The sequence below is a fragment of the Mastomys coucha genome, unplaced genomic scaffold (genome assembly GCF_008632895.1).
Source record: "Mastomys coucha isolate ucsf_1 unplaced genomic scaffold, UCSF_Mcou_1 pScaffold18, whole genome shotgun sequence".
In the NCBI taxonomy this organism is placed as follows: Eukaryota; Metazoa; Chordata; class Mammalia; order Rodentia; family Muridae; genus Mastomys; species Mastomys coucha.
In genome coordinates this window covers 75,550,463-75,568,589 of record NW_022196900.1, presented here as the reverse complement: position 1 = coordinate 75,568,589, position 18,127 = coordinate 75,550,463, and the positions used below count along the sequence as shown (strand labels likewise).

Here is an 18,127-nt window from a genome sequence, read left to right as displayed (position 1 = left end):
TCGAACTCAGAAATCTACCTGCCTCTGCCTCCCAAGTGCTGGGATTAAAGGCGTGTGCCACCATTGCCCAGCTAGAACCAGTTCTTGATGAAGCAGTTTGTTTGTTTGCAGTGTTGTTGCAGTTTGAAGCCAGGGCCTCCAGCATGTTAGGAAAGTCCTCTACCCCTAGCTACACCCTGCCTAGCAGTCCTGACTTCTGTTGAATTTCCCCCTGGAGTGCACATCTCTTTATAGTAATCTGGGGAGTGTGCCTGACACCTTTGTTACATACTGAGAGGAGAGAGATGTCTTAACGAAAAGGCCCTGTGTGATTGTCATCAGCTAGACTCTCCATCTCTCAGGAACACTGTTTTCACTTGAAGCATGGATGGATGTCATGCTTTGAAAGCTCAGAGTCTGGTAGATGTCTCAGAAATGAGAGCAAGCACGTGCATCAAGGTGCTGGCTCTGTTTTGTTACCAGTGATTAGATGTGTGCATTCCCAGGAAAAGGTACTTTCACTGGTCATCCTCCCAGAACTTAACTTTAAATTAGACCAGGATTGGGGGTGACCCCAGTTTGGACCTCCTCCTCTATTGCTTTCAGAAATGGCCTCTGCATGCTTGGAAGGATGTTCTGTATTGGCTGGGTGCGGGCTCTCCGCCCTTCAGTGGGTTCACATTTAGTAATTGTTCTGTTCAGATCTTCTGAGCTCCACTGGTTTTATGGTCTTGATTTTTCAGTGGCTCATGTGTTTCCCTGTTTAATGACAGCAGACCTATTGTGTATGACATGTAGTTCTGTAAATTCTGCCCAGTAAAGGGAAGTGTTCCTTATTTGATGCATACACACAGTTGGCTTGTGGCCTGCTTTTATGTCCAGTTTCTGAAACTTCCACAAGTTTTACAAATCCTCTAGGGTCCCCCCCGCCATATCCTTTATGACTCTTACTGTGACCCAAATGACATATTGAATCCCTTTGTAGGATCCCTGAAAGAGTTAACAGTTTACTTCAAAGGTTTCCAGCATCTGAAAAAGCACTTTGTACGTTCACAGCTCTGACCTGGTGCAGGTGCTGGAGAAGGACAGAGAGAGTTTTATATCATCCAGGCCACTTCCCACCTGGAAGCAGGCACAGGACACGTGTACTCCTCCGTTGGTAGATTGTGTTACCCTGCATTTTCTGGCCTGGCCGAGGCCAAGAGGCTAAACGTTTTTCCTTGCGTGTGCAGCTGCCAGCTTGCTGTGGTGTCTGTCAGGAAGGAGAGTGCCGTCTGCCGCTGCATCGGCTGCTTGTGGTTGTCAGTGCTTCTGAGCCTGGTAGAATCAGGGGTCTCAGGATCTCCTGACCATAGGCAGATACGTGCTCAGGGTGGTGAGACCTGGCCCTTCCTGTGGACTACCTCAGAGGCAAGTTGTCCCCCGAGCATATGTTTGAAGTAGCATTTCCTTTGTAGGCAGCATGAGCATGCAGCTCCAAGAACTTGTCTGTATGAAGTGTGAAGCTCGGGACACTCAGGGACTCTTGGTGGAGGAGGCTGAAGTTCTGGCCCCTAGAAATGATGTGCTGACAATTCAGGGGTTCTCAGAAGGAACCCCAAAGTAAAAATCAGGAAATGGCAGCACACGGGAAAGTAAACAGAGAAGTAGACCGTTATGTCTAAGCAGAGTCATGGGAAACCCTCAGTAGGTGGGGGTCAGCAGTGTCACCAGCCGGGTGGGCTGAGAGTCAGGAGTGGGCAGAGCAAGGCAGTCACTGTTGTGAAAGATGAAAGATGACTGACCCAGATTGGCTGCGGACCCTACCTGCCTCTGCTGCCACCACTAACACTGGCCCCTCCCCATGAGTGGAAAAAGACAAAGGATCCAGGTCCCCACTAGTCCTTAGGCTCCCCTCGCCATACCACTCATTCAACATACTTATGGACCCCCAACTTTGTACTAGACCCTGTGCTAGAAATACTATGTGAGCTCAGCCTCAGGTGTGTGTGTGTGTGTGTGTGTGTCTGTCTGTCTGTCTGTCTCTGCCATTCATGGAAGTTGGTGATGTAGTAAGTACGAGCAGCAGCAGCTCCGTTGGGTTGATGTTTAAAGAAGGGAATTTAGAAGCCCAGCATCACTACCTATAGACTGATTAACTGGGTGAAATAGGGGCAAAGCAGGGTTCAGGGATCGCTCTTGGGTGAGGAGTAGAACCATTCACAAGGGTGAGGACCAGATACTGGGTGTGTGCGAGGGTGACAAAGACAAGCCCTGTGAGGCTTCTTCAGCTGTCATCTTTAATGACTGGTCGGCATTGTAAGTAGGACTGGCTGGGCGACAGCCACAGTCCTCATAAGTGATTGCCTTAGGTGAAGTGGACAGTTGGGCACAATAAGTTGAGTATACACAAAGAAAAAGCAAAGAAAGGAAAATGACAGGAAAAAAACCCACAAAATTTGTAGGAAAAAAAAAAACCCAACTTTCTCTACAGACTTCGAAGCAAGGATGCTAGACTCTGAAAGAAGAGAAACCAATGAGCTAAGGCCTTTCCTCATCTCAGCTACACACCCGGACAGTTCCAGGCCAGTGAAGGGAAGGAGAGCCAAGGCTCTTCTAAGGTGAGGGAGCAGTTGAGAAGTTGAGGAAGCAAGGCAGATTGCCCAAGAGGAGAGGTCTGTGCAGGGAACTCGAGGTGTGCAGCCAGTCCTCCTGGACTGCTTGGCTGATATCTGCACACAGACATTACAGGAACCAGGAAAGAACCATGGGAAGTGGCATGCAGGACAGTACCTAGAGGCCACTCGGGGTTGGGAATAGTGGGGCAAGTTCATAAAACACAGTGTCCAATAACGCGCTCTGAAGGACAGTGCCTCCATAATGGGACAGCATTAGTGACGGTACAAAATTAGCCTGGACTAGAATTGCCTCCAGTTCTAATGTATAGAACTTACAAGCAAGCCGTGTTGAAATGATTGAGCTCTTCCTAAGAATTCAATTCTACCTCAAAACAGTTAAGGACTCCCCATGTACCGCGTGTTAACAAAGTCAGAATTCACATGGCCAGCCACCAACCAGATGCTGTCAGGTAATGCAGAGAAGCATGAAAATAAAATCCCACAGGAGTGGTGTGTGTGTGTGTGTGTGTGTGTGTGTGTGTGTGAGTAAAGGCAGGCCTGGAGATGATGTGTTAGCTTAGACAAGGACATTATAACATGTTCCATATGTTCAAGAATGCAGAGAAAGCTTGGGAATATTAAGGAAAGGCATGGGAGATATAAAAGGAACTGGATATAAAAAGAATGATGTCCGAGATGAGAAAATATACTGGCTGGCTCATTGACCAGTCTGATGCTGTAGGAAAAAAAAAGAGAGGGTGGAGTGAACCAGGAGATGTATCAATAGAAACTATTCAAAATGAAATGGAGTGAAAAATTACTAGGACAACAATGGGCAGAGCATTACTGAAGCGTGGGACTTCTGGCAGCCTCATTGGTAATTGAAAAGGGGGGGTGGGGGGAAGAAAAATATTTGAAGAAGTAACAGTCAGGCTGTTTTTTACTTCCTGCTCCTCCTCGTCGTCCTCCTCCTCTTCTTCTTCTTCCAAATTTGATTAAAACACGCAGATCCAAGACCCTCCACAAACTCCAAACCAAGAAAGGCTGTGAAACCACAGTGTGGTACATCCCTTCTCTTCCTGCAGCCAGGTAGCCCAGAGAGCAGAAGCAGGGCCCCTGGAGAGCCTCAGGCAAAGCAAGGCCTCCCAGGGCTAAGGAGGCCTCAGGTCAGGCAGGAGGCAGAGGAGGAAGGCCAGGAGGTGAGAGCAGCAAGCCCAGGGAGAGCTGGGGGTGTGATTCTTGTAGGAGGTTGGGAGGTTGTGGGGAAGATGAATGAGGAGAGAGAATAGGGCCTATGGCCCATTGGTCCTCAGAGGTTCAGCTCCTGTGATTGCCAGAGATTGTTCCTCAGGTCCGTGTGTTCCTTCTGGTAAAACCCCCTCCTCACCGTGTGTCATGGGAACTTGCCACTTCCACCAACTCCTACTCCTCGATGTTTGAGATTTGAGCAAGTGAAGGGCTGCTGCAGGCCTGGCCCACACCCACCCCTCACCGGGGATTTCCAAATCAGGAACAGAGGGGATGAATTGCAGTCCCTTTTCAACGGTAATGCTAAATACACTGCCTACCAGTTGCTGGTGGCCATGTTGGAAAGTTGTGATGAAAACTCTGTGGGAAGAGTGAAGGCAGCCAACGGGAGGAGAAGTGGCCTGCTGTGCTTCTGCCAGTACCCCGTAGGCCGCTACAGCCAGTCCTTCCCACAGCCTGTGTATGTGAACCTGAAGCTATCCTGTTGGGTTGTGGATGCGAGTCCAACCTGCCTAGCATGGGTAAGGCTCTGGGCCCTTTCTCCTCATTACCACAAGAAACCAAAACAACAACCAAATTACTAAGCATGTAAATCACTATTTTCCTATGCCAGTGCAGCTGAAAATGCAGGATACATCACATGTTAACCACAGAAATATTCTTTATTTGGATTCCTTCTGTCCCCTTAATGTTCTGGGTGTACAAATCCAGTGATGTTCTTGATATTTCTAAGGTAACAAAAACCCACGGTCTCTTTGACTGGCAAGTCCAGAATTAGAGCATCCAGTCTTATGTAACTTTCAATTCATTCAGAGCTGTAGTTCTGGAGCCAGGTGTGGGGTGCATGCCTTTCATCCCAGCACTCAGGAGATACGGAAGCTAGCCTGGTCTATAACAACAAGCTTCAGGCCAGCCAAGGCTACTTACTGGAACCCTGTCTCAAAAACAAAACAAACAAAACAAAAAACAGACAAACAAACAAACCCACCCAGAGATGTAGTTACATTACCTAACTTCATTAGGCCTTGACCTGTAAGAGCCATGGCTCAGGGTAGAGAAGAGGAGGCCTGCTCTCTGTCTTCTCCCTGCTCCTTCCCAATCACTGACTGCCTTTTGGGTTCCCTTGGATAGCTATAGAACTGCAGTTCTCAACCTGTGGGTCACAACCCCTTGGGGGGGGGCAGTTCAAATGATCTTTTCACCTAAGACCATCAAAAAGCACAGATTTTACATTATAATTCATAACAGTAGCACCACAACATGAGGAGCTGTTTTAAAGGGTCACAGCATTAGGAAGGCGGAGAAGCACTGCTCTAGAGGAGGAAGAGTTAAATCTGGGAGAGCGGTGCACTCTCTGGGTCCTGCTTGTGTTTAAAGCCCACTCTTGGGGTTCTCCTGTAGGCATTCGGCAGACTCCTGCTCATTTGGGATCCAGTGCCTCAGTCTTAATGTTCAGCCGCACAGCTCTGGGAATCTGGATGTCTACTCTTGCTTTTGGCCCCTGAGGACCTGTGAACCCTCTAGGCAGATATTTTGTAGAAGCAACTGGAAGAGTACCCCCTAGCTCATTCGTGCATCTCTGAGGGTGCAGGTTAGCTCCCATGCAGCTCTCCTGCTGGGGCAGCCCATCTCAGTGACCCTAGACCTACCAGATTGGAAGCCCCACTAGAGGCAGCCTACTGTTTCTCCAAACCTAGAGGCGTATGGGTTAAGTGTTCCTTGCCAGACTGGAGTGAGAGACAAGTCTACACACCCAGCCCTTTCTGACGTGGGGTTCATAACAATTCTCCTCAAAGGAGTTTCTCCTTCTTTCTTTTTTTAAAAATAATTTACCTTTATTTTATGTGCATTGGTGTTTTGCCTGCATGTATGTCTCTGTGACAGAGTCAGATCTTGCTTTTCAGTGTCAGTTACAGTCGTAATCTGCCAAGTGGGTGTCAGGATTTGAACTCTAGTCTTCTGGAAGAGCTGTCAGTGCACTTAGCAACTAAGCTGTCTCCTCAGCCCCTCAAAAGGGTTTTTCAAACTGTCTTTTCATCTCTGACAACTGGTTTTTCTGTGCCTAATATAAAGAAGGTTGTCAGCACTCTATATATTGATGAAATTCATTACATTAGGGGCTGGAGAGATGGCTGCTGGTTAAGAGAATTTGCTGCTCTTGAAGAGGACCCGAGTTTAGTTCTCAACACCCACGTTGGGTATCTCAAAACCACTGTAACGCCAGCTCCCGAGGATCGGATGCCCTCTTCTGGCCTCCTCAGCTACCTGCACACGTGCTCAGACAGACACAAAGACACACGGACACACAGACACACAGACACACAGACACACACACACGTAAACTTAAGAAAAAGACATCTGTTACTTTAAAAATCTGACTGGAATTTTTTTTCACATTAATTTCTTTCTGCTTATGGTGGTTGTGACCAAGTGATCTTGGTAAGAACAGCCAATGAATATCTATCAAGTATGTTCACATCGCTGCCAGTGGTAAATATCTACTCATCAGTCGTCAGTCTAAGGCAGTTTGCCTACAGTTACCCTGCTGGCAGAATTCTGCCCATCTTTATAGAGAGATGAATTTTACCTTTAAAAAACCTACATTCTCAGCTTTTAAATAATGATCAGAGGACATGGTAACTCAACAGGGCTCAATTCCTAAGGACTTAGAGAATGTTGTGAAATTGATAGCTCTGAGGATAGACTAGGAAGGCCTGGGAACAGACATTCCTCATGAGTGCAGCTGACTAGCACAGTGCCTGCCCAACATGGGCAAACCTTGAGCTTTGTTCCTATCACTGTGGTGGGCTAGAAATGCAGTATCCTTATCTGTTTATTATAGACTCCCGTGTGTGTGTGTGTGTGTGTGTGTGTGTGTGTGTGTGTGTGTGAGAGAGAGAGAAAGAGAGAGAGAGAGAGAGAGAAAGAGAGAGAGAGAGAGAGAGAGAGAGAGAGAGAGAGAAGACAAAGCTCAAAATGACATTGGAAAATGTCTAATCATTGTACTTATGGCTACTATATAGTAAATGTGTGTAAGGGGTAGGATGGCTAATTTTGACTGTCGTCTTGATGGGATTTAGAATCCCCATGGTAGTCAAATGTTAGGCATGTCTGAGAAGGAGTTGTTAATTTAGTTAATTGGGTAGGAAGACACACCTTAAGTTTGGGGCTGGAGTTTTGGACCGAATAAGGAGGAGACAGCCACTTGAGCAGGAGCCTCTTGCTCTCTGCTTCCTGACTAACACACCCACGTCAAGGCCTCACCACTAGGCTTCCCCACCATTGTGGGCTGTACCTTGAGCTGTGAACCAGAATAAACCCTTATTTCTTTAAGCTGCTTTTGTCAGATATTTTCTCTTAATGAGAAAACAAGTGCTAGTACAGGGAGCGATAATGATTTTTTTTTGAAAAGACACCACTATAGCATTCCACTTCCCTCATATTAAGAAATGAAGTAAACCAGGCAGTGGTGAGGGACACTCTTAATCCCAGCACCCAGGAGGCAGAGGCAGGCAGATCCCTGAGTTCGAGGCCAGCCTGGCCTATAGAATGAGTTCTAGGACTGCCAGGGCTATGCAGAGAAACCCTGTCTCGAAAAAAACAAAAACCCAAACAAACAAAAACAAAAAGAAAAGAAAGAAAGAAAGAAAGGAAGGAAGGGAGGGAGGGAGAGAAAGAGAGAGAAAGAAAGAGAGAGAGGGAGAAAGAGAGAAAGAAAGAGAGAAGGAGAGAAAGGAATGAGGAAAGTTGGTTCAAAACTGAGGAAGGCATAGTAGGCTAAACAGCAAAGAGCCACAAACCCAGTCAAACGTGTTGTTAAATTAGCAATTACATACAGCAAGTGTGTGAAGAGTCTTAAGTAAGCTTTAGTTAAAAGACATGCTGAAGGGCTGGAGAGATGGCTCAGCAGATAAGAGCACTGACTGCTCTTCCGAAGGTCCTGAGTTCAAATCCCAGCAACCACATGGTAGCTCATAACCACTCATAATGATATCTGACGCCCTCTTCTGGTGCATCTGAAGACAGCTACAGTGTACTTATTTATAATAATAAATAAATCTTTGAGCCAGAGCTAGCAGGAACTGAGCGAGCAGGGTCTACCAGAGTGAGCAGAGGTCCTAAAAGTCAATTCCCAACAACCAGGTGAAGGCTCACAACTATCTGTACAGCTACAGTGTGTACTCATATACATAAAATAAATAAATAAATCTTTTTTAAAAAAAAAAAAGACATGCCGAGGCCATCAAGATGGCTCAGTGGTGAAGGCACCTGCTACACAAGGCCAGTAACCTCCGTCCCATCCCAGAACCAACGTGAAAACAAACAAACAAGCAAATAAAATAAAGCGAGCCTTAAATCCCAGCATAGGCAGGAGGATCTGTGTGAGTTTTAAGACAGCCTGGTCTACAGTGAGTTTCAGGGCAGCCAGGGCTGCACAGAGAAACCCTGTCTTGGAAAAAAACCAAAAACCAAAAAACCAACCAACCAACCAGACAAACAGCAGCAACAGGGACTTGAAGTCAGAGCCTTGGGCGTACAAGGCAAGCACGCTACTGCTGAGCTGCATCCCCAGCCCTCTTAAAGTTTGATTTTGAGATTTGGTCTTGCCAAAGTGCCCAGGGTGGCCTTGAACTTACAGTGACAACACCCCTGTGTGCCTCTATGCCCAGCTTGGGTCTATTTATTTATTTTGAGACACTTAATAATTGTCATGGAGTGGTGACTCCAGAGGGCACTGTACTCTGCCCTTCCCTCGCCTGTGCTGTCCTGCTTGCCCCCTGACATCTGGGTTTACAGCAAGACCAAGGCCTTTGCTAACTTCTGGAAGGAGCCCGCTAGAGAGCGGTACACTGTGTGTTCCTAAGGGACAACAGCACGAAGGACGGCTGCCCCAGGGCGGCCACCACACCAGGACAATCAAGTATTGGGCAAGTGTGTGATGTTTCCTTTTCCTAGAATGCCCGAAGACAAGCACTGAAAGAATGCGCCTGAGAAATGCTTTTTAGTTGTATGTTTAGTTTTTAGAATTGAGGCCTTTTTGTCTTTCTTGCTGGTTCTGTAAGTTCATAACATACAAAGTCCTGCATTTGCCTGACTCAGAGAAAGACTAGGATTATCTGTGAAGGCTTTGCTTCCCTGAGGGAATTCTAGTGTCCTAGTTGATATTTTCAGTGCTAAGATGTCTTCTCTCAGGTTGAGGATAAGTAAGCGCAGTTGCTGAGCAAGCATGAGGATCCGAGTTCAATTCCCACCACCCACATAAAAAGCTAGATGTGCCCATATATACCCATAACCCAACTCTGTGGGGGCAGAGACAAGAAGATTGCTGGCACTTGCTGGACAGTAGTCTAGTTCCAGGTTCAGACTCAGTGAGAGACTTTGTCTCACAGGAATAAGGCAGGAATGATAGAGCAAGATACCAGATATCCTCTGGCCCCCACAGCCTGCACCCCCCCCCCCACACACACACCTTACTGACCTGCTCATCCTGGCTTACTCAGTTAGCTTTCTTTTATATAGTCTAGGCACATGTATGGCACTGCCTACAATGAGCTGGACCCTTCTATATCAATTACTAATTTGGAAATACTTCATGAGCCTGGCCACAGGCCATTCTGATTGAGACAATCCCCAAATAACTCTGAAAGTTGCTTCAAGCTGGCAGCTGACACTGACTAGGAGTCTGGCTCATTAAACAGATTCAGTGCTCAAAGCGTTGAGGAACTTAAGATGGTTTCCAATCTCTTTCTTCAGAGTCCAGTCTCTGATTTACCACATTTCAATTTTAATCACCATGTTTATTCAGGAAAGCATTTCTATATTAACATGGGAGCGGATGGTCTAGGAGATCTGGGAAATAGCTGCTTCCGAACCTGACTGCTCAGACTTAGTAAATGTTCAATAGATGTTTTATAACTTAAGTTTGTTAAGGCATATGTGTTTGCTTCTGTCCTTTGGAGCATTTGAAGCGCGTGTTCTTTTCCAAGCACTGCCTGTCTCTATGGTGTAGATCTGGGAATGCAACCCACAGTGCATTGGCAGCAGTGGCGTGACTTCAGTGACGTTTTCTGCTTTTCCTTTTCAGAGTATGATAGGCTGGGCTTCCTCCTGAAGCTGGACTCTAAACTGTAAGTAGAATGGGAAAATGCTGTAGCTCTGGGTAGACACCTGTGAAAGCTGGGGTCTAGCTTGGAAGGCTCACCCCTCTTACCTGCTTAGTTTTGGGGGGGGGACTCCTTAGGGCTTCTGTCCTCAGGTTGTTAGCAGAATCTTCAAGCATGTCACTGAATACTGGGGCCTGGGCAGGATGGTGTGGTGGGTATAAACTGAGGCCTTAGGCTGGCACAGGTGGCCCATTACAGAAGGCCATTGCAAGAGCTAGAGGGACTTTAGCTCCAACAGAATGGGAGCAGTGAAGACTGTCAGAGATGCCCTCCTGCCAGGCGCTCCTGTGTGCTCAAGTCTCCAGCTGCTGCCCGTTGAGCTCCTGCCCTTCCTCCACAGGCAGACCTGGTCCTCCGGGATTTGTTACTTGGCATTCAGCCACTGCCTCTTCATGCTAGGTCACTTGGAAAACCCCAAGATTACTTCCTGTCTACACCAAATTGGCTTTTCCGTGCTTCCTTTGAGTTTCCATAACCCCATTGCCTGCCAATTGTCTGGCTCTCCTATAATTAACTGTGTGATAATTATTAATTTATTAAGGGTGCAGGCTCAGAGCCAGACAAAACTTTGGTTCAAATCCCAGATTGCCACTTGCGATCTTGAGCAAGCTCCTTAGCTACTTTGAGCCCATTTCATCTGTAAGATGAAGACAGTATACATACTTTATAAGCTGTTATAAGGATTTAATTGAAGTGACTAATTCAGGGGCTTTTGAATATTGGATATCCAATTCTCCAGCATTCCTTCCTGGTCTCTTTGGTGCATAAACAGTATTAGGAATAGGTTAGTTAGGTTTAAACAACCTCTGAATGCTTGGATAGATGGATGGGTGGATAGGTAGAGGTGGGTAGATGGATGGGTGGATGGGTAGGGGTGGGTAGATGGATGGGTGGATGGCTAGGGGAGGGTAGATGGATGGAGAGATGAATACATAGATGGGTTAGTGGGTGATATGGTGATGGTGCATAGATGGGTTGGTTGGGTGGATAGATGGGTGAATGGATAGATGGATGGGTTGGTGCATGCATGGATGGATAGATGAACACAAACTCATTTAACCATCACACCATGAGTTGGATCTCTGTCCATTCTGTTTGTTCATACCCTGTACAAGACCATTCATACAATTGTCAGAAATCTCTGTGCTCCTAAATCCCTAAGTGAGCATATGTCATGGAAGATCAGAATTGCATTTCTTTTTCCTCTCTCTCTCTCCCTCCCTCCCTTCCTCCCTTCCTCTTGCATAAGGTCTTATACACAGCTGCTTCAGATTGTGATAGTCACACCTACTTTAAATCATCACACCAGGAGCTGTAAGGCTCACCATTGTCAAGCCTTGGAATTGTCTAGCATCTGGCCCCTTTTTCTGGAATCTAGAGTCTTGACTCTGGGGCTGCAAACTGTGGGTTCTGGCATTGTGGCTCTTCCAGTTTTTATACATCTTCAAGGCAGCTGCCAGGGAAAAATGGTCTGGTGTCTTTACAAGGCAGGCAGAGAGATGTTAGGCCCCAAACATCTGGGGAATGAAGTCTGAGTGTGCTGAAGAGCTGTACACTCCCTTCTTAGAAATGTCTCCATTTAGTGCTATGAACAGAAAAACAAAACAAAACACATCAAGTATAAGCCATAAGCAAGTGAAATGCCACCAGACCAGAAAAGAGACAGTAATTACCAAGTCAGATCGTATGGATGAACAAAGGAGATGTTCCGGTGGCCGTGCTAACCACAGTGTTTAAGCTGTCTTCACCGTGGAGGAGGAGGCTGCTCCTACCCTGCTATCTTGAGCTGAGTGGTGTGGAGTAGATCGCTGTGTAGCTGCTGCTGTAGTTCCGTGGATCGTCTGAGGGGACTTGGACTTCGGCCAGGGAATGTATATGGCCATGCATTTAACTCACATTGTGTGGGGCAAGCTAGAATACTTCCTGCCTGTTGTTGCTTAGGCTTTTCCAGTCCAGTGCCTTCCTCCAAGGGAAACAGATGTGTTCAGGAAGAGGTTTCTAAGTTAAGGATTCTGCTTTGTGGGGAATTACTTGGCTATATGTCTACTTCTCTGTACAGAGTCTCTTCTGGTGGTGTGCTATTCTGTTTCTTTTGTTTGTTTGTTTTGGTTTTTGTTTTTTCGAGACAGGGTTTCTCTGTGTCGCCTTGGCTGTCCTGGAACTCACTCTGTAGGCTGGCCTCGAACTCAGAAATCCACCTGCTTCTGACCCCCAAGTGCTGGGATTAAAGGTGTGCACCACCACTGCTTGGCTACTATTCTGTTTTCAAGCTTTCTGAACTCCATTTTTCCTTATGAAAAATGAGATTATTCACATACATTCATTGTAGTTTATGGTTAATAAAAGAAAGCATTGTATAATCTATTGTAAGTGGACAAATAGAAGGATTTCTTTGCATTTATCTTAATTCGGGTTAATTCGAGTATAAAAATGTATATGTTCTGAAAAATAATCAGCTGTTTTTCTCTTTAAATACTGCTTGTACCCCCTTCTCTCTTTTCCACACTCCCTACCATTCAAAGTCTCCAGTTAAATTTTAGAGCTTCCGATTGTAGCCTCTGGCTCTATTAACTTCTCCATTATTTGCCACTTTGTAGCCCTTCCCATGTAAAACTGTAACTGCAGAGGATTCCCTGTAAGAATATACTAGAACTAACCCTGAGCCCCCAGGCCAGGATTAAAAGGAGCTTACCCCAGCTCTGAGTGGATTAGGCTAAAAAGTCGGCAGACAGACGAAAGCACTTTCTGTCCTTGCCAGAGTCTGGTCGCTGGCTCTTGCTTTGGTAAACCAGGAATTCCCAAGCCCACGTGTAAAACACCCCAGATTTGTTAAGTGCTGCCAAGCACCCGGCAGGAGCAAACCCAAACCCTCTCTAGAAGAGAATGAGAACTCCTGGCAAGGAGCTGTTCAAGGAAAGGAGCAGTTCACAAGAAGGAGGGATGCACAAGAGAACAATAAGCCACCGTTAGCAAGGACTGTGAAAAGCAGCAGGCCAGGCAGCAGAAGGGAGAGCACTCGAAGACTCCTCATGTTGAAATGGCTAGTTAGAAGACAGTTCTGTATACTATACAAGACTAAACTCGGTCCATACGATTAGAAACTGCAAGATACCCTAGATCTAAAAATTTAAAAATGTGGGCCAGCAAAATGGCTCAGACAGTACGGGGCTTGCAAGAGTCTGCAGACCTGAGATCAATTCCTGGAACACACATGGTGGAAGGAAGGCATTGATTGGTTCCTGCAAGTTGTCCTCTGACTTCTCTCAAATGCCCATACCTACTCACAGTAAGCAAATAAATAACAGTGTAACTAAAAATTTTAAAACTAGAAAGAGGCTTTGGAATCAGGCATGGCCTGTGCCCAAGTCTACATCTCACTTAGACTTTTATCTAATCACTAAGTATCAGGTTCCATAAGAGTACTGATTCATGAATGAGATCCAGCCATACCATGTATCTTTATTGCAGTCTTTTTTTTTAAATATGTTTTTCTTTTTTAGATTTATTTATTATTATAAATGAGTACACTGTAGCTGTCTTCAGACCACCAGAAGAGGGTGTCAGATTTCATTACGGGTGGTTGTGAGCCACCATGTGGTTGCTGGGATTTGAACTCATGACCTTTGGAAGAACAGTCGGTTCTCTTACCCACTGAGCCATCTCACCAGCCCTATTGCAGTCTTTTTAAAAATGAAATTTATTTATTTTTTATTTTATGTCCACTGGTATTTTGCCTGCTTAGATGTCTATGTGAGAGTATCACGTCTTAGAACTGGAGTTACGTTTACAGATAGTTGTGAGCTGCCATGTGGGTGCTGGGAATTGAAACTTAGTCCTTTGGAAGAATAACCAATGCAAGCCGGGCAGTGGGGGCATATGCCTTTAATCCCAGCACTTGGGAGGCAGAGGCAGGTGGATTTCTGAGTTCCAGGCCAGCCTGGTCTACAGAGTGAGTTCCAGGACATCCCAGGCTACACAGAGAAACCCTGTCTCGGAACAAAAAAAAAAAAAGTAGCCAATGCTTTTAGCCCCAGCCCCTTTATTGGGATCTTTTATGGGCTTACAGTTGGAGAAGACAGAGCTTCCAAACAAGATCTATATTCTCCTTGCCTCCTATTCTAGACCTGACTTCATTTTTGTATTTATTCATTTAGCCAATACATCTTGACACCAACTACATGCTTTGGGCATGGGATAAAACCGAAAAGGCTAAGTCATTCACACACACACACACACACACACATATATACATACACACATACGTATATATATGTATAGATAGATATGTGTGTATGTGTATATGTATATGTATATGTATGCATGTTAGCTTGGTGAACATGGGCGGGGGGTGGGGGACGGTGAATATCAGCAGCCAGGGTAGTTTTGCTGGGTATCATAAGCCATGCTTGGTTTGGTTTGCTCTGAAAATAAGGATGGTGGCATGCCAGGTATTCCCAGATGTGTGGTGTGGAGACAAGAAGCCCCTCCACAGAAGGCAATAGAAGTGGTATCTGGAGAGTAGACAGGAAAAAGAACATTCACCAAGGAGGCTGCAGATACAGAGATGTGAAGGCCTCATGGAATATAATGGAACCCTAGAGTAAGGAGCAAGGTGAGAAACACTAGGCAACAAGATTCAGAGTGCAGTGAGTGGAAGATGAGACAAGTATTACAGATATGGGAGGTGTGACAAGAATGAGTAAGACAGGAGGCCAGCAAGATGGCAGGGGCCTGAGAACTGATCCCACCTGCCCCGAGGGCTGGCCGTCCCAGCTGTAGTGCTCTTAGCCACAGCCTCCCTTCAGGGTTCAAGCCCAGCCCCTTCAGAGGCAGGAAGCTGTCTGCCATGCTTGCTTCAAAGTCAAGAGTTGGAAGAGCTCAGATGGTTGTCCTCATGACAGCTGGAGGGCAAGCACTCCTCTGTCATTCAACAGAGGTCTTGAAAGTTATCATACAGTAAACAAACCGTTGTGGGGGCTGCAAAACGGCTGGTGGGGAGAGAGGTTGACAGCCCTTGCTGCTCTTGCTGAGGTGTGGTGTTCAGTTCTTAGGATCCACATCCAGCGCCTCACAACAGGCCCTAACTCCAGCCTCATGGGACCCAGTGTCCTCTTCTGGCCTCCTTAGGCATTCACACATAGCACACACATAAATAACACAAATAAAATCTTTTCTGAATGCTATAAATAAGCTCTCATTCCTATGAAGTCATATGTGCTAAGGAGGACAACAGTACAGGGAGAGGGTGCTGTGAAGGACACAGCATGTGTAAGCGGAAGGTGCCAGCAGGACTCCCTGGAAGGTGATGGTGACGCCCTGTCCCCACCCCAAGCAAGGCAGAGCATCCCACACAGAGTCCTAAGGAAATCTCATGATACCATGAGTCAAGAAGGTGCCTTCCAAGCCGGGCAGTGGTGGCACACGCCTTTAATCCCAGCACTTGGGAGGCAGAAGTAGGCGAATTTCTGAGTTCGAGGCCAGCCTGGTCTATAGAGTGAGTTCTAGGACTCCAGGGCTACACAGAGAAAACCCTGTCTTGAAAAAAAAAAAAAAAAAAAAGGTGCCTGCTACTAGTCCTGGGAGAGGAAACATCTGGATGCCTTGAAGAACCAGGTCCCAGTACTGAGATGGGTGATTCCTGCACTCCCATGAGCCTTCTGGGGATAGATTGGATTAGATGCAAATTTTATTTCTTTTAACTGGGTTTGGATAGGTGTTCCATGGAACCTATGTGAGGGTGGTGTGGTATCCTATAATTACCAGGCATAGGGACTTAAATGCTCAGTTAATTTTATGAAGAATTCTGTGTGAAGACAAAGGTATAAAGTCCCAAACCATTGAATTTTAGCACCAAGAACCAATGAAAACCAGGCCAGTCAAGAAAGGCATATAACCAGCCCCTAGCCCAAAGTGCTGCTGGAGGAAGCTGAGGGCGGAAGCATATACCTTTCTTCCCAGCTACTTGGGTGGCCAAAACAGAAGGGTCACATGTTCAAGGCCAGCCAGAACTACATAGTTATGTCTGTCTCAGCAACAACCACAAAACGTAGGAACAAGAGGAGAATGGGGGAGCCAGGGGTAAATTTACTGATTCTAAAACAGCCTTGCCAAGCTTTTGCCATATGGCTTGCAAGGGGAAGCATTTTACGCCCAGTGCCATGCTAGATATTTTGTGTCACCTCTTCCTCATAACAACACTTAGATGACCTCATCTGGTGTATCTCATCTGTCTCCTGGCCTTTTGTGTCATCTATATGCTAATGACTCCCAGGTTTGGACCAAGCCCAGGCCTTTCTCCCACACTCAGAGTCACTGATCCAGGACCTACTTCCCTTGGCTGGGTCTCTGCTTCTCACAGTTCACATATCCAGAACCAAGCTCCATACTCACAGCCCCCACCTCCCAGAAAACAGCAGCTCCACCCTTCCAGCCGCCCAAGTGAAAACCAGAGCATAGCTTCGACTCTGAAATAGAACCATCAACAAACTGACCTGGCTGCCTTTCCCTTAAGTACAGTATCCCAGGTCCAGCCTGCCCTTGCCTCTGGACCATTACCCTGTCCAGGTAGCCATACCTCAGCCATAGCTGCTCTCCCACGTAACCATAAGGCCCTATTCTTGCCCTAGCTCTGAAAAATGACACGGAGGCTTATTGTCTTTATTAAAAGCTTTGGGCACTATATAGCTGGGCAGATTCTCACCTGTTATAACCCAGCAATCCTGGCCTGACCTACGTCCTGCCCTGTGGCCCATTACCTATCAATCTTAGTCTTGTCCTAGCTCTTACTGAGTCCAGCTGGCCACTCCCACCTCCAGTTCCCTCCGGTCCAGGCCTTAACTCTCTAGCCCAGCGATTGGCCTGGCCGCTCAGCAAACCCGCCTGTGGTTTGATGAGAGCTCTCTGGAGGGCTTGCTGCGGATGCTCCATACCTTTGCCTGCCTGGTCACTGTCTGCCTCCTCCTTCCACAGAGAATGCAGGGGCTTCTCCTACTTCCTTTGCCACTATTTCCTAGCACCTGTTGCCTAGTGACTGCTTAGTAAAACATTAGATGCATGAATGGATACGTTGGCAGATAACTGTAAAGTAAGTGATATTCAAATGCTTTTAACAAATCAGAGGATGACAGGGGCAGGTAGAGCAAGCAGTTTATTCACGGTCAGAGAACTACATCTGCTCAAACCCAAGTCCGACCCTCCTCTACCCAGCTCCTCCTCCTCACATCTTCACTTCTGTACTCTTTGTTTGTTTTTGCTTTGTTTTGTTTTGTTTTCTGAGACAGGGCCTCAGTGTATATATCCCTGGCTGTCCTGGAATTCACAGATTTTGCTTGCCTCTTCCTTCCGAGTGCTGGAATTAAAGGCACAGGTCACCACCGCCAGGTTCACTTACTCTAAAAACAAGCCAAGCTTTCTATTTGTGTCTAGTCTATACAGTTTCTGCTCTAGTTTGCTTTTCTGTTGCTGTGTCAAAACTCGGACAGAAGCAACTCAGGAAGGACAAGGTTCATCCCACACCAGGTCTCAGTCTATCACTGGGGGAAGCCAGAGTAGGCAGGAACTCAGGCAGGAACTGGAGAGGAGACTGTGGAAGAGTACTGCCTACTGGCTTGCTTCCTCTGGGTCCTGCTCAGACAGCTTTTCTGAGCTGGGCTGTGTCAGGTTGACAGCCAAAGCTAACTAGGAGAGTTCCATACTAGATTTGTATTAAAGTAATGTTTATTCTCCTGATGTAATTGTTGTTGCCGAGGCTTACGGCCTCCTCCATCTGCTAACGTAGGCCTAGTCCTGGAAGCGTCTAGTCTCCATACAGTAGAATCTAGGCCTAGAATGTTTTCAGCCTCCAAGGCTTGCTGCTGAATAAGCTCACCCTTTCTTGTTCTTTCTGAGTTCTGGCTAACTGATCAACTCAGCTGTTCTGGATCAAACTTCTCTCCATGCTGACTGATTCAATCTGGCTTCTCTCTCAGCTTCTGAGTTGCTCTGCTTGGCATCATATTAACTTTGGCAATCTGTTCTCATCTTCTGGCTTCTCATTCTCTGACTTGTTCTGTCCTCACCTGTGTCTCTAGCTTCTCTCTCTCTGTCTCTCTGTCTCTCTGTCTCTGTCTCTCTCTGTCTCTCTCTCTCTGTCTCTCTGTC

General features: G+C 46.5%; 1 protein-coding gene across 4 annotated transcripts in view; it reads left to right on the top strand.

Moving 5' to 3' along the window:
• The window catches only part of St3gal3 (ST3 beta-galactoside alpha-2,3-sialyltransferase 3), a 209,613-nt gene that overhangs the window by 99,626 nt on the left and 91,860 nt on the right, over positions 1-18,127 (top strand). For all 4 annotated transcript variants that reach the window (XM_031378411.1, XM_031378409.1, XM_031378408.1 and 1 more), the window contains one exon: positions 9,910-9,952. In XM_031378411.1, coding sequence (XP_031234271.1) covers positions 9,910-9,952 — 43 coding nt within the window. The remainder of the gene's footprint in view (positions 1-9,909; positions 9,953-18,127) is intronic.